The sequence below is a fragment of the Balaenoptera musculus genome, chromosome 2 (assembly GCF_009873245.2).
Source record: "Balaenoptera musculus isolate JJ_BM4_2016_0621 chromosome 2, mBalMus1.pri.v3, whole genome shotgun sequence".
Classification (NCBI taxonomy): domain Eukaryota; kingdom Metazoa; phylum Chordata; class Mammalia; order Artiodactyla; family Balaenopteridae; genus Balaenoptera; species Balaenoptera musculus.
The window spans coordinates 130625592-130648060 of NC_045786.1; the positions used below are offsets into that span (position 1 = coordinate 130625592).

The 22469-nt window shown below is 42.2% G+C and overlaps 1 protein-coding gene across 1 annotated transcript in view; it reads right to left on the minus strand.

Annotated features, from left to right (window-relative positions):
- TBPL2 (TATA-box binding protein like 2) overlaps window positions 1-21533 on the minus strand; it is a 55488-nt gene extending 33955 nt beyond the window's left edge. The window contains exon 1 of the mRNA XM_036842048.1: window positions 21528-21533. Within this exon, the coding sequence (XP_036697943.1) occupies window positions 21528-21533 (6 nt within the window). The remainder of the gene's footprint in view (window positions 1-21527) is intronic.
- Window positions 21534-22469: the final 936 nt, after the last annotated feature.

The window sequence follows — 22469 nt, forward strand, 5'->3', positions numbered from 1 at the left end:
TGCTGTGAAGGGATTTTGCAGGTCTAATTAAGGACCCTAATCAGTCAACTTTAAGAAGAGAGACATTAACCTGAGTGAGCCTGACCTAATCACCTAATCAGGCAAGCCCTTAAAAGGAACTGGGCTCTTCCTGGGGAGAAAGATTCAGAGCTAGAGAAAGAATTACCATGAGGGAGATTCTCCATTGCTGCTTTGGAGATGGATGGGGTTATGTTGCAAGGAAGGTGGGTGACTTGGAGGAGCTTAGAGTGGCCCATAGTTGACACCAGCAAGGAAAGTGAGACCTCAGTCCTATAGCTGCAAGGATCTGAATTTGGCCAAGAACAAAGAAAGGAGGCCTTAAAAGGAGCTCACCCTGGCCACTACCTTCATTTCAGCCTTGTAAGCTCTGAGCAGAGAACCCAGTCATGCGGTGCTCAGACTTACGACCTATACAACTGTGATCTTATAAATAGGTGTGGTTTTAAGACACCAAACTTGTGGTAATTTGTTACTCAGAAATAGGAAATGCATACGTCATAAGTTATGAATAAGAATTAGGGACACAGATTTGCAGTGATCTGAAGGGCAAATGATAAGGCAAATGAATAAAATGTGATCAATTCTAATTTTGAAGTTATTTTCAAATAAAAGTTTCAAAATAAAAGATGAGTGACTTTTGTGGATGTTTTCAGCTTTGGTAAGAGTTAATTTATTCAGAATCTTAAATTGTTCTGTTTCTGAGAATCAAAGATTGGTATGGTTTGGTTGAATAATAATTAATTGCTGGCATTCATTGAACTCTTACTATGGGCCAAACGCTATTATAAGTACTTCAAATCTGTGAACTCACTTAAACATCACAATAACCCTCTGAGGTAAGTACTCTTTTATCCGCATTTTACAGTTTAGGATACTGAGGTACAGAGAGGTTAAGTAACTTGTCCCAGGTCACTCAGCTTCTGTTCAGAATATCTAACTCTGGAGCCACATGCTATGTATTGTCTCCCCTCAAAGTCTACATATGCCATTTCAAATTAGTAGTTTGTTTTCATTTGAACTGCAGTTGTTAATCTGTTTTGATTCTGATGGTTTTTTGTTTGTTTATTTGTGCTTCAGAATATGTAATATTTTGTACTTTGGCAAAAAAAAAAAAAAACAACACACACACACAAAAACCCTACTGTATCCAAACATTTTAATTCATTATTTCTTAATTTACTATTGTAAAGATTAAATGAATTGAATGGGAGTATGTGTAAATTTTTATCAAGGACTTTGCACAAATAAAGTATTGTTTTTAATGTCTTTAAGAGAGTAATGCCAAGACTTAGATGGACCATGTCAATGATCATGAAGACTCTTTAAGAGAGGTCAACTCTATGAAAAAAAGGCTTTTAACTCGTATTTTAAGAGGCCCTGTCCCTCATCATAGAAAATATTAAAAAGAACTCACATCTCACATTAAATGTAATTTGTATGTAACTATTTAATAGTTGAATTGCTGTGACTAGTTGATATGTCACATTTTGTAGACATTTAATCAAATATACTAGTTTCAGTTTTGAATTTTAAAAACTTTGGAGCCAACAGATTTTTCTCAGCTCTCAAACAATTTTTTTTATTGGCCTTTGAAAAGCTTGTAGGCCCTAGGCACTGGGCCTTAGCCTCTAAAATGCGATCACGCTGCTATAAAATGGAGGTGGAACCTCACTGTTGAAGGACTGTTAGGAAACATTGTTTCACTAGGGGGTGCTCTTTCCTCCCCATGAAGGGAATTTCTTCTCATTTGGGGAGCAAACAAGCTTCTGGAGTGAGTACAAAGCGGTCCATGCATCCCCTAGATGTTAAAATAAAAAGTGAATATTTCTCTGTGTCAGAAGACCAGGGGGTACTTCCAAAAATAATTGGGATTAGGGAATTCCCTGGTGGTCCAGTGGTTAGGACTCTGAGCTTTCACAGGTTCAATCCCTGGTCAGGGAGCTAAGATCCCACCAGCCCTGGGGTGCGGCCAAAAAAAAAAATTAGGATTAGTCACTGTGCCAATCAATGCAAATATATCTGTACATATTTATACAAGGAGATTCAATTTTGTCAATGGCTAATCCAGCTGAAAGTGCTTGTAGAGTAATCTACGTTCGTACTACCTTGATAGGCGCTATATGTGAGGGGCAATTTTGCTGCCTAGGAATAAGCCGAAAAGCAAGAGTTTGCGTTAATGTGGTTAGGTTTCTTGAGGCCATGTTAGGAGGGAACATTTTTTAATCCGGTGGCAATTTTGCTAGATGCAGCCTTCTCTTTCTTTTAGGAGCTCTGGACATTCATGGTGATGAATGTCTACATTGAGCTGTCAGTTCTCCTGACAGGCGTTTTATATACAAGAATAGGTAGGTTGATTTGAGCATTGCTTGAAGGTCTTGTCTAGATCAAAATTTGATGAATTCTTGTCCTTTCAGTAATTATTTGAAATAAAAATATCCCGCAATAACTCATCCTTCGCCTTTTCAGTGGATACGGAGCATAAACGTCAGCATCTGGGAAGGAACCTGTGTTAGGACTTAATCGAGGAGGCTCTGAAGCACAGTCACAAATAACCCTCTTAGTCACCATAGCCTTGGCTCACCAATCTCAGAACGTTGAAAATCTTGAATGCTAATGGCACCGCAGTGCCTCCCCGATAATGCCACTGCTTTCCTTCTCGGGTGGTACTGTGCTCTGCATGTAAAGAAGATTTGCAGTGTTTTAATTTTCCCAGGAAAATGGCTCAATTTCACGTAAAATTAAAGAGAAAAGTTAAAATTTCACAACTTCTTTTCTCTTTGATTAATCCCCATTATTTTCTTTCTGTAGGTACCATCAGAGAGTTTCTACAATAAGGAATACATGATTTTTTAAAGCATATAAATAGGAAGTGTTATTTATGAGCACAGCTTTGGCAGTTGCTACATGGAAACAGAACCAAATCAATCAGCACTGATTTGGGGCAGAAGAGAATTGCTTTACCATTTCCCAAACTGAACACATCCAGGGAAGTCTGATCCCAGATGACAGCTACCTGAGCCTGCCATGCACAGCACATTAGGTTTTACAATATTTGCTTGGGAAACTACACATAAGGATTTCAGCTTCTGTCTTCTCACTGAACAACGCTATGTACACACCTCACTAAAACATGAGTCTTTGCACGTGCCTGCGCTTGCATGCTGTATAATTAGAGTCAAGTTGGGAATGACTCTCCAGTACCATCTTTCCTCCCCAAGAATAACATTTAAAAATTTAATTCTGATACACATCCTCTGGAAACTTGAAACATGTTTACATTTCTCATGCAAAATCAGGTAAACTTCTGAGATTGCAGCTGTTTACCCATCTGTGAAGGGACTGCCTCAGATTTCTAACCCGGGAAATGCGAGAGAAGATTGTTATTTTCATTCCTTACTTCCATATCAAGTGGACTTCCTTTTTGCAGTTGTGGAGAGAGAAATATGCAGATGCATATTAGGAGGTAGCGGTGTTCAGTGGTTAAGAGCCTGAACTTGGGAGTTAGATCCAGTTGGAATCTTTGCTTCATCATGCACAAGGATTGTGACTCTAGGCAAGTTATTTACTGTCTATGAGCCTTAAGTTTCTCCCCTGTGAAGTGGAGCTAATCCTAGGTCTCTCCTAGAGCTGTGGTAAGGGTTACCGGAGAAAATCGGTAGAGCACAGTGCCTGGCACATACCGAGTGCCCAGTCAGTGGTGGAGGGGTTACTAGGAATATTATCTGCAGCCAGATGGGAGTGACTACCAGCCCTCACTTCTAATGGTGAACATCTTTTAGAAAACTTCAGAGTATTCTAAAACAAAAGACAGGACCATTTGTCAGGAGCCTTGGCCCTTTAGAAATAGCCCATGGGATCACGTGGGGGAGAGTATGGTGTATAGAGAGAAGAACTGGCAGTGCAGCGAAGGCTTCCACACTCCCGAGAGGCTCTTGAGGGGAGCAACCTTTGGGAGGAGGCCCGGGCCGACGTGAGTGAGCACACCTACCCAGTTCCGGAGAGAAGGCTGCCAAGGGCTACTGAGTCACTTTTCCCTTAAACCAGGAGTCAGCCCCCTCACCCACCCCTTTTTTCCCTTCTATTTCAGAGTCACATCAGTGCTAAGAGGTACAATGAGAATGATAAAATACAATTACCATGATGACAAATCCGCAGGTGATGTTTTTTATGAAAATGAATTCTCCTTTGGATATGCCGTGCTTACTCAGAAGGGCCACTGAGTGCCAGATCTCCAAGTCGTGCTTCTTGTAAGTCATAGGGAGCAACTGTTGGGAGAAGTGTCCTAGGAGTGGCTCAGGAGAGACTCCCCACCTTTATTTTTTTTTTACTTTTATTTTTTTATTAATTAAGTTATTTATTTATTTTTGGCTGTGTTGGGTCTTCGTTTCTGTGCGAGGGCTTTCTCCAGTTGCGGCGAGCGGGGGCCACTCTTCATCGCGGTGCGCGGGCCTCTCACTATCGCGGCCTCTCTTGTTGCGGAGCACAGGCTCCAGACGCGCAGGCTCAGTAGTTGTGGCTCACGGGCCCAGTTGCTCCGCCGCATGTGGGATCCTCCCGAACCAGGGCTCAAACCCGTGTCCCCTACATTGGCAGGCAGACTCTCAACCACTGTGCCACCAGGGAAGCCCAAGACTCCCCACCTTTGAGGAAGACCTGAGCACTTCACTGCTGATGGAGAGCTGGATAGAGCACTCATCCTCTTCATAACAGTTCCAAATATGCCTCTGTTTGACTATTTTATTTCAAGACAACTTATCTGTCATCTGCCCCCAATATGGTTGCTCATCCATTACTCTGTGCGAGACACTTTTTAGCTGCCAAGGAGGATACAGAGATGACTGTCTTTAAGGAACTTACAATATAGTAGGGAAGATGGTAGCCACCACCACAATAAAGATAATAATAACACTGACTGATAGCTTACTATGTCCAGGAACTGCTTTAAGTCCCTTAAAATGTCTTTTTATCTGGACTTCCAGGGCGGTCCAGTGGTTAAGACTCCATGCTTCCACTGCAGAGGGCACGGGTTCGATCCCTGGTCGGGGAACTAAGATCCGGCATGCCGCCTGGCCAAAAAAAAAAAAAAAAAAAAAAGTCTTTTTATTAAAACAATGCTATAAGTAGGTGTAATTATCTCAGTTTCAAAGTTGAGGAAACTGAGGTCTGTGGAAATTAGGCAACTCACACAAAGATAAGTCCTGCATACCAACATGCAGTTAACACCAAGTGGAATTTAGTTGTGTCCTGGCAGTTTACAGGAGGGAAAGATTACTTCCTGTGGATTGGCACCAGGGCATTCTTCACAGAGGAAGCAGTGACAGAGCAAAATATTGAATGTGGTTGAATTGTGGCCCCTCCAAAAGACAACTCCTCCCAAAACCTGTGAATGTGACCTTATTTGGAAAAAGAGTTACTGTAGGTGTAATCAAGTTAAGGTGCTCGAGATGAGATCATCCTGGATTTAGGGTGGGCCCTAAATCCTATGACAAGTGCCCTTATAAGAGAAAGGCAGAGGGAGGTTGGAGACACAGATGCACAGAGAGAAGAAGGCCATGGGAGGATGAAGGTAGAGATTGGCAGCCCTAAATCAGGGATGCTGGCAGCCACGAGACGCTAGGAGAGAGGCATGGAACAGATTGTTCCTGAGAGCCTCCTGAAAGAACCAACCCTGCCAGTACCTTGATTTTGGACTCACGGCTTCCAGGACTATGAGAGAATAAATTTCTCTTGTTTTGAGCCACCCAGTTTGTGATAATTTGTTGTGGCAGCCCTGGGAAACGAATACAGAGGGTATGTGAGAATCGCTGGGAAACAACAGCTCAAGCTAAGACACTAAAAAGGAAAAATACAGAGATTTGAGCATGTGTCTATTCCAGTTTGGCTAAAGCACCAGGACCCTGAAAGGGAACAGGCTGTTGAAAATGGAGGTCATATCATATGATGGAGGACTCTGAATGTCAGGTTAGAAAATCTAGATTTTATATGCTGAGCAATGAGGAACTTGATGAGAGTTGTATATTTAGAATATTAAGGTGTCCCTGAGCTGGCAAGAGGTAGTAGGGGCCTGAAATAGGGCAAGGGCATTGGGAAGGAAGAGAAGGGACAGAGGAAGGTATCTTGTAGGAATCTGAGAGACTTGGCAATCGATTGATCTCAGTCTGACTTGCTAAGTAGCTTGATTCATATTTTACCTGATATTGTTTATGTGCTTTTGTATTCTGGGTTGCATCACACACACATGTTAAATGAGCTACCCCAAATCTTTCGGCCGCCTGTCAAGTCGGATTATTAACTTGCTCTGGCTTCCTGGCAGTCAAGTTGTGTTCTATGTTGGGGACTTTTCTTTTTCTGAATCTTAGGACTGTTTCCTTGGCTTGCTCTGCCCCTGCTCCTACTACATGAGCTGAACCTTTGGAAGCTTCAGAAGCTGTTTCAGTACCCTCAAGTCACCTCTTCTCGGCTCCCATCCTGCCTGAGCTGGGAGCAGGGGGCAGGGTTTCAAGACTGCTGTGCTGGCCTCACTCCAGCATTCTATAATAGATCCTGTCTTGACATTTGATGCTAAGTGTGATGGAGAGGCGGCGTTGATGAAGCCGTGACATCTGGAACAGATGCAAATCTCAGAGCCATTTCAGAAGGTGGACATTGACCATACCCTGCAGACCTTTAATGTGGTCGGGGTCTTCAAGCCTCATTAGCATCAAATTCCTTTGGTTAGTTTCCCCAGATCACACTGACCCTCTTGATCTGGCTTTATACTATGAGACCAATGGGAGGGAAAGAAGAGGAACCAGAGTTTACCCAGGGCTGACTCAATGCCAGTTATCATGTAAGGTGCTTTGCATATCATCTTTGAGTCAGAACTATGAGGCAGGTGCTATTATCTTCCTTTTACAGATGAGGAAATTGAAGCTTAAAGCAATTAGGTCATACAGCGAGTGGTGCTGCCAGGATTCAACCTTGGGACTTTCCCAGAGACCACGCTACCTCCTACATAAGAGATTATTTTTAGTCAATGCCACTAAAGCGATAGAATTCAGTGTTGGGCACATGTGCAGGATTTGCTGGGTACGTGCTGGGTTTTCACTGTGTGTCATGATTTTGTATGATCATTTCTCCCATGGTTCCTTCTAGAGCCTAGGCACTGACCTAGCACTTCCTGGACATCAGCTTCAAGAATGTTTGAGGACTTTCTAGGCTGATGAACTTGTGCTGTTTCCCAAAAGAACAATAGTGTGTTTCAGCATCAGGTTGCCGTTTGCAGTCTTCTGGTTGCATCTCTGGGTTTGGTTATATTGGAAAGAGTGAATGCAATGGTTCCTCTTATGTAACCTGCATCTCCGCATTGGTCTGGGGAAAGGAAATGGCCTTGATGGTGTCGTGGCGGTGCTGCTTGCAAAACCCGTGACGCTAGGGCCTCTGTTCATGGTTTCTAAACCCAGGCCAGTACCCCCAAGTCCACTACTCTAACAGCCTTTGTGTGAGCTGTTTCGTCCCACCTTCCTCCTGTTCAATCCCAGAACGTGCTTCTCCCTTCTTTCTGCAATTCCAATCCTACACTTTGTTCTTGGCTCAGTCCCAGCTCACTTCCTCCATGAAGTACCTCATGATTTTCTTTCCCTTTCTGGATTCCTGCAGCCAGTTTGCTTCTATGATCCTCCTCCCCAGCTCTTCTTCTGACTCTGGGTCTGTGCATTAGCTCTTTAATTGAGTGTAGCCTCTTAGAGTAAGGAGTGTGGTCTTCCGTTCGGCGCCATGATGCCTGGCAGAATGCAGGGTGTACAACCAGGGCATTAATTGTTGATTGAGTCCATAAGTTGCACATACATTTCTAGAACACAGACTACCTTGCAAAATCTGCATTGCTTTCCCCACTGTGCAGAGAATAAAGTGCAAATTCCTGAGCATGGAATTTTTTTTTTTTAATAAATTTATTTATTTATTTATTTTTGGCTGTGTTGGGTCTTCGCTGCTGTGCACAGGCTTTCTCTAGTTGCGGCGAGCGGGGGCTACTCTTCATTGTGGTGCGTGGGCTTCTCATTGTGGTGGCTTCTCTTGTTGCAGAGAACAGGCTGTAGGCACGCAGGCTTCAGTAGTTGTGGCTCATGGGCTCAGTAGTTGTGGCTCGCGGGCTCTAGAGCGCAGCCTCAGTAGTTGTGGCTCATGGGCTTAGTTGCTCTGCGGCATGTGGGATCTTCCCGGACCAGGGCTTGAACCCGTGTCCCCTGCATTGGCAGGCAGATTCTTAACCACCACGCCACCAGGGAAGTCCTGAGCATGGAATTTTTATTTTAAGGAAAACAAAAAGAACAAAAACAAAAACAAAAAATCAAACCTCTCCATCTTCAGTTTCCAAACTATACTTCAGCCTCTGAAAAAGCAGTAAGTTATCATTGCTTCTACAGTTCTCTCAGCCGGGAATACCATTTCCAGATTCTCTGTCCCTGGAAATTTTTCCTAGTCTTCAGATGCCGCCTTCTCTGTGGAGCCCTTCTTGATCTCCCGAGACACAGCTAAGACAGTTTTTCTTCTGACTGCCTCTACCATGTCACTTTAGCTCCATTTGACCTGTATTTCATTTAACCTAGTCCTATATTTTATTGTTTACACTCCCTCTGGTTTGCACACTGCTTAAGCAGCAGAAGGCTGTTGGTTCAGTTTTGTACCCAGTTAATGCCTAACATAGGATAAGTAGCCTTTCATTAAGCCTCGCTATGCTTGGCATAGTTCCTACCCGATAGGAATCAACAGCAGCTCTAACGCTCTTGCAGCAGCTTGCTTGTAGAGGAGCTAAAAGGGGAGGGTTAGGAGGAAATGCACCTGATCCTTCCTTCTTTCTGTCGCCCTCCCTGGTGGCAGAGACAGGGTTCTTAGGTCTCATTTCTGGATGCTTAGCTGGCCGTCCTTAGCAACCTCTCTTTGCTGGAGAGGAAATGGGAAATCATTCCTGGTTCAAGTGTACATATCACATCAGAGGCAGGCCAGGGCCCCTATGTTTTACGAGTCAGCAGGCATTAGACCAAGCTCATCTCTTCCCTTACCTCTAAAAGCCACAAAGCAGCAAACTCATTATCGCTGCACAGGGAATCATGAGCATTAGGCCAAGGTCAGAGCAACCTGGATTGTTGCAAGGACTGCTTTTTTTCAGGGATGGTAAAGTGAGCCAGTTTCCTTCAGTTGCTCACTGACAGTGAACCAGAGACGTCCACTTGACATCATTAGTCAGGTGAGCCAGATGTCAGCTACTAGCTGTTTCTAACTTCCCCAGCTTGCTGTGCTCATCTGGTCCTTTATGATTTAGTAAAAATTGTCTCAGATCTTCATCGCTTATTCAGTAAGTAGCCCAGATACTTTCCCAGTAGCTCTGAGAATTCTTTCTGGCAACACAAACAGAAGGAGCCTGTGTTCCCTCCGCCACTTCTCTCTGTTTCCACTGCTTTCTTGGTCTCCACTCTGCATTCTGCCTCCTGTTATGCCCTGTTTCTTTTGCATATACTGTCTACTTACTGGACTCCTTGCAAACCCTCAGTACCCAGACTGCCACTGTTCATTGCTGTGGGTGCTGCAGACTTTACCGAAGATCTGGGCAATGGAGTGCTTGTGTGTGTGTGTGTGTGTGTTTCCTAGGACTGTTGTAACAAAGTAACACAAACTGATTGGTTTAAACAACAGAAATTTATTGTCCCACAGTTCTAGAAGCTAGAATTCTGAGATCAAGCTGTCAGCGGGACAGTGTGTCAGCTGAGAAGGCGCTAGGGAAGGAGCGTTCCAGGCCTCTCTCCTAGTTTCTGGTAGTTTCTTGGGTTGTAGCTGTATAACTCCAGTCTTCACATGGTGTTCTCCCTGTCTGTGTCCAAATTTTCTCTTTTTGTAAGTACACTAGTCTTACTGGATTAGGGGCCCACCCTTCTCCAGTACCACCTCATCTTAATTATATCTACAACAATCCTATTTCCAAACAAGGTCACATTCTGAGGTACAGGGTTGGGGGCGAGTGTTAGGATTTCAACATATGAATTTTGGGGGATTATAATTCAACCCATAACAGAGTATGTGTGTGTGTGTATTAGGGTTAGGAGTGTTACACTACAGAATAGAAAGGCAAAACACTTGCAACTGAATACTTAACCATCTCAGTTTTTAAAAGTCCCTCAGCCATTCCATCCTCTCGGGAACTTCCTGTGGTCATCTCTTCCCCTTGGCCTCCTGCCATGTTGCTGGACCCCTTCTGACCCTCTTCTTGGACTTCTCTTTGCTTCATTGTGGTTCATTTAACAACAACTCCAAAAATTACTGTGTGTTTCTGATGTAAACAGTTTAATTATTTTCCTCTCTCTTCAAACCATACAGATGTGGCCTAGAGGGCCATACTAATAACCAAAAAGTCCATTTAAGATGTTTCTAGCAAAGACAGTTCTCTGCCTGAGGAGAAATTCTGTGATCAGCTCTGATAGAAACCTTTTTTTCTCCCTCCATCAGTAAATAAAATGAAATTATTTATTGTTCTAAATATTTTAGTGAACTAGCTTTTGTTTATTTCTGGGTGCATTTAAAAAAATAATGCCTCCTACACAAAATGAGAAAAATACCGAAAATGATAGTGAGCATAGGTTGTGCATCTTAGGCCAGGGATGGGCAGCTCATTACCCCTCCTTCTACTGGAAGACATACTGATAAATATGGCACTCTTTTCTGCTGAGCAAGGAGATGGCTTCAGGATCCTTCTCTACAGAGCTGATTCAGGCTGGCGTTATTAAGTCCATTAGAGTGGATGGGAGAGATGAAACCAATTTGCACCACTGTTCTAGACATTCCATGGAGGGAGTTGTATGCTTCTGGTGATTACTTCTATTTCTGTTCGTTAACAGTTGCCGTTTTCTGGAAATGAGTAGGATGTGGAGAATGTGATTTCTGTGTTGGTCAGTATAAACTGGGTTATGCTGTGGTAACAAATGACCCCTAAATCTTGGTATTTCTTGCTCATGCCACTCGTCCGTTCAGGATTAGCCGAAGGTTTGCTCTGTGTCACCTATTTTTTATAAATTTATTTTATTTATTTTATTTTTGGCTGTGTTGGGTCTTCGTTGCACGCGGGCTTTCTCTAGTTGCGGTGAGCGGGGGATACTCTTCTTTGGGGAGTGCGGACTTCTCACTGCGGTGGCTTCTCTTGTTGCAGAGCATGGGCTCTAGGCCTGCGGGCTTCAGTAGTTGTGGCTCGCGGGCTCTAGAGCACAGGCTCAGTAGTTGTGGCGCACGGGCTTAGTGGCTTTGCGGCATGTGGGATCTTCCCAGACCAGGGCTCGAACCCGTGTCCCCTGCATTGGCAGGCGGATTCTTAACCACTGCGCCACCAGGGATACCCCTGCTCTGTGTCACCTTTATCCAGAGATTCAGGCTGACAGAGCAACCTCTATCTGGGATATTGCTGGTCTTGTGGCAGAAGGAAACAGATCATGGTGAACCATGCACTGACTCTTAAAGCTTCTGCTTGTAAGTAACTCATGTCACTTCTACTCACATTTCAACAGCCAAGCCTAATGTCAGGGAGGTGGGCAAGTATAATCCTCCTTTAGGGCTGGGCAGCAAACACATTAATTCAGTTTACATCAGATACTTAATTTTATTGTTCTTAAATAAATGTAGTGAAAGAAAATAGAGACATTTCTATTTATCAAATTTTAATGACTATTCCTTATTCTTCTTACTATATATAGTAGAAATCTTATTTTGAGGTTTAAAGAATAGAAATACATTTGATGTGATTTACATCAGGACCTTTATTATTCAATGTCTTTTCTTCAGCTGGGATATAATTAGTTTTCACAGAAGGCTGCTTAATGGTGAAAATGAGGTATAATATTCATGCAGACTAAGATAATAATCTTAGTGGTTAAATTTGGACTCATTATCCAGCACAATAGTGCTGCCTTTTATTCACCTTCATAGCAGAATAAGGTAAACCTAACAGTATTAACCTCATGAGCCATACCCCCTTTAACCTTCTGAAAATATGTTGTACTCTTTTTCTTTTTTAATGGTTGCTTTGTTTTGCTTATTTAAAAAAATATGTATTTATTTATTTATTTTGGCTGCGTCGGGTCTTAGTTGCGGCAGGCGAACTCTTAGCTGCGGCATGCAGGATCTAGTTCCCTGACCCGGGATGAAACCCAGGCCTCCTGCGTTGCGGGTGCGGAGTCTACCCACTGGACCACCAGGGAAGTCCCTGTTGTACTCTTATACCTACTTTTAATAGGTAACTAATATTTTCATATTGAAATACATTAAAACAGATACGAAAACAATGATCATATGCTGTGATAATTATTCACTTTATCCCATTAATGTAAGAGTTTCAGCATGTGACATACAAAGTAGAGTTGCTAACGGATGTTTGGAAGAACACTGGTTTAGAAAATTTAATAGATGTTACATTAAAAGAGGTTTAGGGCTTCCCTGGTGGCGCAGTGGTTGAGAATCTGCCTGCCAATGCAGGGGACACGGGTTCGAGCCCCGGTCCGAGAAGATCCCACATGCTGCAGAGCAACTGGGCCCGTGAGCCACAACTACTGAGCCTGCGCGTCTGGAGCTTGTGCTTCGCAACAAGAGAGGCCGCAACAGTGAGAGGCCCGCGCACTGCGATGAAGAGTGGCCCCCGCTCGCCGCAACTAGAGAAAGCTCTCGCACAGAAACAAAGACCCAACACAGCCAAAAATAAATTAATTAATTAATTAATTAATTTTTTAAAAAAAGAGGTTTAGTAATTCAAGGGTTCAGGGAGTGCATGGTTATAAACAGGTTTCTGTTATGCAAGATGTCTCAGAATCTTAATGATGAATCATTAGTTCATGAGCCATTTATCTGGTCATATTCTTCAGAACACACTTTGGGAAATGCTGACTCACAGCTTTCAACCAGTCCCCTTACAACCACTTTTTAACCTCATTGGAAAGCCAATCCTTCGAGCCTTCTGTTTGCTTCTAATTAATCAGCTCTCTGCTTTCTTTATTACTTCCCCATTTATCCACTTTAGACTGAATGATTCATCATTTTAGTAACATGCTTGGCCAATTATCTAAGCCCCCTTATCCCTTAGTTGTACCAATGGATGGAGCCAACTTTCTGCTTCCACTGAGCCCTGCTGGAGAAAGCCGTATGCTCATTAACTTCAAACAGGCCCTTAATATCTGACAGTCCTAGTATGTTTCCTGTTCAACTTACATCCTACTCTCCCAATCCCTGTGACACTACTTCAGATCCTTTCTACTTTCTGGATTCTACCTCTCTCCTCTCCCCCACTGTGTACCCTACCCACCTAGCTCCTTTACACAGTATAATTGTGCCTGGTGTTCCCAATCCTACAAACTTCCTATAGCTGCCCCCATTCCAGCTTCCTTTTCTCCTGTTGGGACAGTAGAAATGTTCCTCCTCCATCCAAGGACAATCCCTCTACTTGTTCTTTTATTTCCATATCCCCCCAACTTTCCAAGGATCTTACACTATTGACTGTACTTTTTTTTGTTGTTGTTATATAGAGTCAATCTTACTTTTCAACTGGTCTTTCTTATTAGCCAGCAGCTTTTACATGTGTTTAGTCTTCCCCATTACAAAAAGGAAGGAAAGAAGAAAGGAAGAAAGGAATAAAAAATAGAGGGAGAGAAAAATCCTCCCTTGACATTACATTCTGTTCTAGCTAGTGCTTCCTCTTTGTGGCGCAAAGTCTCAAATTTCCATTTCCTCTTCTCCCACTCTTACTCAATATGCTACCATCTAATGTTTTAAATTTTAAATTGAGATTTAACATACATATGGTAATGTACACTAACCTTAAATGTATAGCTCAGTGAAGTTTTACATATTTATACACCCCATGTAGCTACCACCCAGATCAAGATATAGAGCATTTCCAGGAACAAAAAGTAGCAATATCCTCAATGTTTACTAACTTGATATCTTCACTTAACAATACATCCTGAAGGTTACTCCATAGCAGTGTATTGAGACCTTATTCATTTTTTTTTCAACTGAGTAGTGCTTCACTATGTAGCTGTGCTATCATTTATCAGCATTCTGCAGATGGACGTTTAGACCGATTCCAGTCTTTTGCTATTACACACAGTGCTTCGACGAAGAGTAACATACAGACTTCATTTTGTATTTCTGCCAATGTTTGTTTGATTCTTAGAAGTGAAATTACTGGGCCAAAAGTTAAGAACATTTGTAACTTGGCTAGATATTGTCAAATCCTCTCTATAGAGGTTGTACCATTTGCATTCCCAGTAGCACTGTGTTAGTGTACATGTTTCCCCACAGACCTACTAACAGTATAAGTTGATAAAACTTTTTTTAAATTAATTTATTTTATTTATTTTTAATTTTTGGCTGCATTGGGTCTTTTTTTTTTATAAATTTATTTATTTTTATTTATTTATTTTTGACTGTGTCGGGTCTTCGTTTCTGTGCGAGGGCTTTCTCTAGTTGCGGCAAGCGGGGGCCACTCTTTTTTTTTTTTTATAAATTTATTTATTTATTTATTTATTTTTAGCTGTGTTGGCTCTTCGTTTCTGTGTGAGGGCTTTCTCTAGTTGTGGGGAGCGGGGGCCACTCTTCATTGCGGTGCGCGGGCCACTCACTGTCGGGGCCTCTCTTGTTGCGGAGCACAGGCTCCAGACGCGCAGGCTCAGTAGTTGTGGCTCACGGGCCCAGTTGCCCCGCGGCATGTGGGATCTTCCCAGACCAGGGCTCGAACCCGTGTCCCCTGCATTGGCAGGCGGATTCTTAACTGCTGCGCCACCGGGGAAGCCCTGCATTGGGTCTTTGTTGCTGTGCGCAGGCTTTCTCTAGTTGTGGCGAGCGGGGGCTACTCTTCGTTGCGGTGCGTGGGCTTCTCATTGCGGTGGCTTCTCTTGTTGCAGAGTACGGGCTCTAGGCGCGTGGGCTTCAGTAGTTGTGGCTCGTGGGCTCTAGAGCGCAGGCTCGGTAGTTGTGGCACACAGGCTTAGTTGCTCCGTGGCATGTGGGATCTTCCCGGACCAGGGATCAAATCTGTGTCCCCTGCATTGGCAGGCAGATTCTTAACCACTGTGCCACCAGGGAAGTCCCATAAACTTTTGAAATTTATATGCATATCTTTTTTTCCTCTTCTTACTTTCTTGTAACTTACTTGAGATATAATTGACATACAACATACTACACACAATTTGATGAGTTTTGTCATATGTATACTATGAACCATACTACAATCGAGATAATGGATACAACCACTTCACCCCAAAGTGTCTTCATGTTCCTTTGTAATCTATCTTTCCCTCCCCAATCCCATCTCCTAACATTTTACTTCTCATACACCCTTTCTCAAGGTATCAGGAGGTATGCCTCCCAACATAAGGGAGTAAATTAAGAGAGAAGGAAACAGGAGGGAGAAAGGGCAATCCTTTCTCAGCATGAGAGTGAAGGAAGTCCCAGTCTATGGCTTGCTACAATGCAGACTGATAGCACCAGCACGCAGGGCAACCATTATGGATTTGGAGCAGTTCTTAAGACTCTAGGACAGATGAAGAAGATGCAACCAATGCAAAACTTGATATATCAAAAATTTAGAGTGGAGATTTAGAGACCTAAACAGAATGTTTGTGGCTGAAAACCAAGCAAATAAAAAAGATAATTAATAAGGAAAGAAAGAAAAAGTTATCCTGATATGCCAAATGGCTCAACTATGGATAGCATTTGCTTTGTAACTTTAATGTAAATATTGAAGTTATTCTAACAAGAATTCTGATATGGGGAGTGGCAGAATGGGAGGAGCAGTACATGTGGTAGGGGTGAAAGAAGGCTAACTCCTTATCTTCCCACAGGCAAACTGAAGGAGCATTCTTATGACTGAAAGATCAAGAAGGAGCAAAAGAAGCATGTTCTCAGCTCCTTCCTACATAGCCTTACATCTTGGCTTGACTGACCCGTCCAGGTGCCACTTTTCCTGACTGTCCTTGGTGGCTCTCTTTTAGGCAATCTTGTGCATACGTCTATTAGGGCACCACCATAATTTTTAATTTATTTTTCTGTATACGCATGAGATTGTGAGCTCCTTGGGAGGTGACAGTATTTTATAACCCCTTGCTCTGATACACAGAAAGTGTGAATTAATGAACAATACTGCAGAATACTGCAAAAGCAAAACTTACAAAGTCTTGGTAAAATTAAGAGAAATTTAAAGGGTCTGTTAAGAACTACAGTATACTGAAATTAAAATCAAATCATAATGATTTTAAAACATTTACTCATTTGACTCTTAAAAGCCTTGAAACATTCTACCTTCCATGGTATTGAGCTGTAGTTGTGCACAAATCTCCACTTAACTCTTTAGGCTATTGTGCATTTTCCTTTCTTTTTTTTTAAAATAAATTTATTTATTTATTTATTTTTGGCTGCGTTGGGTCTTTGTTGCTGTGCGCAGGCTTTCTCTAGTTGCAGCAAGAGGGGTCTCCTCTTCGTTGCAGTGTGCAGGCTCTAGGCGCGTGGGCTTCAGTAGTTGTGGCACGCAGGCTCAGTAGTTGTGGCTCACGGGCTCTAGAGCGCAGGCTCAGTAGCTGTGGCGCACAGGCTTAGTTGCTCTGCGGCGTGTGGGATCTTCCCGGACCAGGGCTGAAACCCATGTCCCCTGCATTGGCAGGTAGATTCTTAACCACTGCGCCACCCGGGAAGTCCCTGTGCATTTTTCTTAATGAGACTAAGTGTTTAGGGCCCTTTCATAGGGGCATTTATTTAACTTTTTCATTCACTAATAGAAAGGTTTTACATTCACTTCTCTGTTACCTCCTGCTAGGGTAATTTCACAATCCCTAGGTATCTTATCAGGAATAAGAAACCAGTATTGCCAGGAAACATGATGGGATATTAAACTGTAGTTAACAGTGCAGGTGTGTATTACTTTAAAACCTCAATATCAAACATGTTAATTGATAAAGTATATTAATTTTGCTGGAGAAGGAGAGCAGGTGGGAAAAGGAAGTTAGAGGATGAAAAATTGACTATTTGATTAATAAAAATAATTTTCTTTTTGCTGAACAACTTCCTTTACATTATGAGCTCCCCAAATGCATTTAAAATTCAATTCAAATTGCCACAATTTGACTTACATACAGATTTTTTTTTCCCTAGGGGCACATAAACATGTCAGTCTCTGTTTTCCTAAAACTACAATATTTTCAGTGATATACTCCATATGACAAAGTGGGAGGAGGAGGCACCTCTGATCATTCCACTCAGTAACCCAGCTGCGAAATTTTCATTGCCCATCTTCAAAGTTCTGTGCTTTGTCATGCCCAGGGGAGGAATGCCTCCACTAGCAGATGCAATTATGGTTCTAATGGGTCGGAAGGTGAGGTTTCCACGTGACATTGGCTGAACAGACATAAACAGAGAGGTTTACAATGTTGATGGGGTGATTGAGCCTGGCTCCTAAGGGGAAATGAAATTGCTGCCTGTGGAAAACACAGAGATGAGCTGGCTAGATCCCTTTGAAGGAAGGACTTGTGGTCCAGCTACGGGCAATACAGGCAGCAGCCAGCTTCCAGATACCAGATCCTTAGCTGCCAAGAGCCACCTTGCATGTGCCACACCCTTCCTGGGGTAGCCAGTGACTGAGTGACTGGCCATGCTTCCTCCAGAACTCCCCACCAGGCTGGCTGAGGCTTTGCCAAGCTTGCCCTGCAATTTGATTCCTCTGCTCAATTCTGTTTCTGCTCCCTTAACATCATCGGTGTTGATCCCGAACAAACAACCTGCACCCCAAACTCCATCTCAGTATCTGCTTTCAGAGAACCCACCTGGCAACATGGTGCACAGTGAGGGGAAGAAGAAATTTGGATGGGATTCAAGGGAACCACTGACCGCTTCCTCCACTGCCAGTGGTAGAAGTAAGTGGAAATCTATAGTAACTCGATAGCAACTGGACCGCAAAAGGCTTAGCTCCCACAGAAATTAAGGTCTGGTTTACTTCATCAGATTAAAAATCCCAACCAGCTGAGATGCAGGTGGAAAACCAAGGGAACATGGAATAGGTGGTGGAAAAATAAGTCATAAATACTAACTATAGTATTTATACAACATTGCAGAAGTAAGAACAATTTCAGCAACTCACGTTTTCTTCTCTGCCGTGCTGTCTATATGCTTATGTACTTTAATTTCCCCTCTTCTTTCTTCTCCCTTTCCCCCCCGCAGTTTTATATAGAGAGCATATTGGTGGTAGTTAACTTTAAATTTTATTCTACTTATCACAGACTATCAGTAAAGGCTGTGATAGAACAAAAGACAAATGGACATCTTCCAGATATCCTGGACTTAAAGCTGGATGTAGTAACTGCTTAGACTTTGAGACTTTATAGAAGGGATGAGTATATTTTTGTCTGCATAAGGATAGTTTAATTTTGTTAGGTGAGAGCTCTTTGGGGATTATAAATCTGTGAAGAAAGGTATTTGTTGATATTGGTCTATGAAGGAGTGAAGAGGAAGAAGGAGAAGAGGGCAAGGAGGAGGAGAAGAAGACAAAAAAGAATTACTTTAATACATCTAACATTTACTGAGTACTTGAATTAACTTATTTAATGAGTTAAGTCATTTAATCAGGACAGCACTATGAGAATGGTACTATTAATTTCTCCATTTACAGGTGAAACAGAGGCTCCTACAGCTTAATTAACTTGGCCACAGTTGCAGAGTGTTTGCCCCTAGGCATTCTGTGTATAGGGCTCATGCCCTATGTCGACTTATTTTACTGTAAAGGAGATAGGTCATTCTTTTAGGTTGCCCAGCATCTGAATCCTGTATTGTGCTTGGGAAATTCTCTTTCACATGAATCTTGGTAGGAGACAGAGCCCACCCGCCCCTACAAAGCTGAAAGTGCCAATACTGACTTCCCAGTTTCCCTGGCACCTTGGATGCGGCATGCGATCAAGGCTCACCCATCAGGTTCACGCTCTGGTGGCCATTGCAGCGAGAGCAAGTTTCAGGAGCACCAGGGACAGCACTGCTAGTAATAGACTCCAGCGTCTAGCGCCAGGGGTGTTAGGGTCATAAGCTGTAGCTTCCAGTGCTTGCTTGCTAGTAGCAACAGGCTTGTCCTCACTAGACCAGTCTTTTTTTTTTTTTTTTTGGCCACGCCATGTGGCTTGCAGGATCTTCGTTTCCAGATCAGAGGTCGAACCTGTGCTCCCTGCAGCGGAAGCATGGAGTCCTAACCACTGGGCCGCCAGGGTGTTCCCTAGATCAGTCTTGAAGCATTATTTTGGAAGTTCTTGGCTATGAAGACTTCGAGGTTGCTTTGTAGCCTTCTTGGCAATTCCGTGAGGTACCCAATATTCTGATTTGTAGCAACAAACCCTCACTAGTTGTTTAGCCTTATCACTAAAATGAAATATAGCTTCACCTATATAGCTCACAGCTTTTTCTGTACCAGACACTGTTCTAAGTGCATTTTACACATGAGCCAAATGAAATCTTAGAAAATCTTAAGACTTCAGTTCAACTGTTGTCCGCATTTTGCAGTGAGGAGACTTAGGTACAGAGAGCTTAAATGACTTGTCCAAGGTCACAGAGAGATGTGATTCAAGCCCAGGTAGTCTGTCACCATAGTCTATAGTCACCACCAGTCATTTTACCAGGGCTCTTTCTTTTCTAAAATCCATTTTTTGGTTCTACTCTCTCTTGCATGACTGCATTTTATTATCAAAGAGTTTTGTTTTTTCTTCTTTTTCAAGAAGAGCTCATAGTTGTTGTTTTGTTTGAGCTCTCTCGTGCTGGAGCGTATTTGTCTTCTGCTTTTATTTATGAAGAGCAAATTTGTGAATATAAATTCATTTTTAATATAAATTTTTAGGTCACACTTTCTTATAGAACTCTCCAGACCTGGTTCTGCTGTCTTCTGGAACAGATGATATTTGCCACTGGATTTTTCTCTCTTGTGTGTAACTTTTTCTTTTTTGCTTTTCTCTGTCTGGATTGGTCCTTTTCCTTTCATTAGAATATATCTTGATTTGGGGTAAAACCTCAGTTTTTCTTGGTCATCTTATGGCTTTTTGTCCTGAAGACTCGAATCTTTATTTGGAATGGTTTTCTTCTATCATTTTTTGGAAAAAATTTTAAATTTATTTGTTTGGTTCTATTCTTTGGGAATATCAATTATGTGTCTGTTAGAGCTCCTTTGACTGCTATATCTCTCATCTTCTCTAATGTTTTTATATCACTGCCCTTTTCCATCTCTTTCTGGGGCTTTAAAAAAGCCTGTCATTTATGTCCTTTGTTATGTTTTTGATTGTGTTTTTTCCACTTTTATTTATCATGTAGTGTTTTTTGGTAATGATTTTTCTATTTCTATCCCACCATTTCTCCTGAGCTCTGATGCCTTGCCCTATTGTTTTTTGAACCCTTCCTTTGTTTCCTTGGATAATTCCTCTTTTTTTAATTTTTTTAATTAACTTATTTTTGGCTGCGTTGGGTCTTCGTTGCTACACGCGGGCTTTCTCTAGTTGCGGCGAGTGGGGGCTACTCTTCCTTGCGGTGAGCAGGATTCTCATTGCTGTGACTTCTCTTGTTGCGGAGCATGGACTCTAGGCACGTGGGCTTCAGTAGTTGTGGCTCACGGGCTCTAGAGTGCAGGCTCAGTAGTTGTGACGCACGGGCTTAGCTGCTCCATAGCATGTGGGATCTTCCCGGACCAGGGCTCGAACCCATGTCCCCTGCATTGGCAGGCAGATTCTTAACCGCTGAGCCACCAGGGAAGCCTGGATAATTCCTCTTTTATACATATTCTTTATCTGCAGTTTGATTACATTCCTTTACTCTTTTCTTTCTTCCTCCAGTATATATGCATAGACCCTGGATGGTTTATTTCTGATGTCAGCAGGGGGAGATTTGTTGGGAGAGGAGGTCAAGAAAAATTGGGCAGTTTTCAGGTTCCTATAATTACAACTTCCTCTTTCCTAAGGGTTCATATAATCTTCATATTTAGCATTCAGGAGGTTAGTGTGGTATACAGTAAAATCCCTTAAACAACCTCTGGAAAATCCCTTAAACTCTCTTTCTTTTTCTCGGCTCTAGACCAGGTTATAGACAAAACAACTTATTGCTATCATGGTCTCGCCTTCAGCTATCCCTCCTCTGCCACTTCACATTGCAAAATTGGCATCTCATTTGGGGCAACCACTGCTTCTCCCCTCACCCCTTAATCTTGGTGCTTTAATCAAAGACTCTTTGGAACTGTCACCTATTCTCAGAAATACACATACCCCACCTGAGGTCCAAGGCTCTCCCACCATTTCTGTTCAGATTTGAAAGTGTTTGGCAAACGTTCTTCATGATTGTTGTTTGAAATGGTAGTATCTCCCTGTTTCATTGAAGATGGGAATAAGGAATCGAGGAGTGGCTTACCTAGGTGGTTCTAGATCAGGGTCTCTCATGAGACTGCAGTCATCTCAAGGCTTGACTGGGGCTGGAGAATACCCTCCCAAGCTCACCGTCATGGTTGCTGGCAGGTTTCAGTTCTTTGCTGATAACCGACCAGAGGCTTTAGTTCCCACCACATGGGCCTCTCCCATAGGGCTGCTAACGCATGGCAACTTGCTCCCCCCAGAGAATGTGATGAGAGTGATTAAAAGAAAGAAAGTGAGAGGGAGCACAAGAGAGCACCCAAAATGGCAATCATATTCTTTTATAACTTAATTTCAAAAGTGACACACTATCACTTCTGCTGTATTCTACTGTTCACACAGACCCACACAGACCAACGCAGGCACAATGAGAGGAGACTGCACTTGGGTGTGAATACCAGAAGGTAGGGACCATAGCGGCTATCTTGGAAGATGGTTACCCCAAGCATGTGTGTGTGTGTGTATACTTGTACGGGTATATATATATATATATATATATATATATATATATATATATATAATACCACACACATACACACACAAATTAACCAGAAGAATGTTTATAACAATTCTAAATTTGAATGTACTTAATAATATAGCTTCAAAATATATGAATAAAAAATTGATAAAACTACAAAGAGAAAGAGAAATCTCCCATCATAGTGAAAGATTTTAGTTCATTCACCCAGTAATGAATAGATCAAATAGATGAAAATATCAGTAAAGATAAATATGAATCTTTAAAGTAATATAAATAAATAAAGTAAAAGTAATATAAATCTTTAATCTTTTAAAGATAAAATGAATTAACAAACTCAATCTAACGGACATATATAGGACCCCATAAAACAATTGGAGAATGCACATTCTTTTCATGCCATACAGATCCTTATGAAATTTGACTACTTAATAGTCCACAATTTGTGTCAATACATTTTGAGGAATTGAAACCTCAATTTCTGACCACAATGCATTTAAAATGCAAATCAATTTGTAAAAAGATGATCATGAAAATCTTATACACTAGCA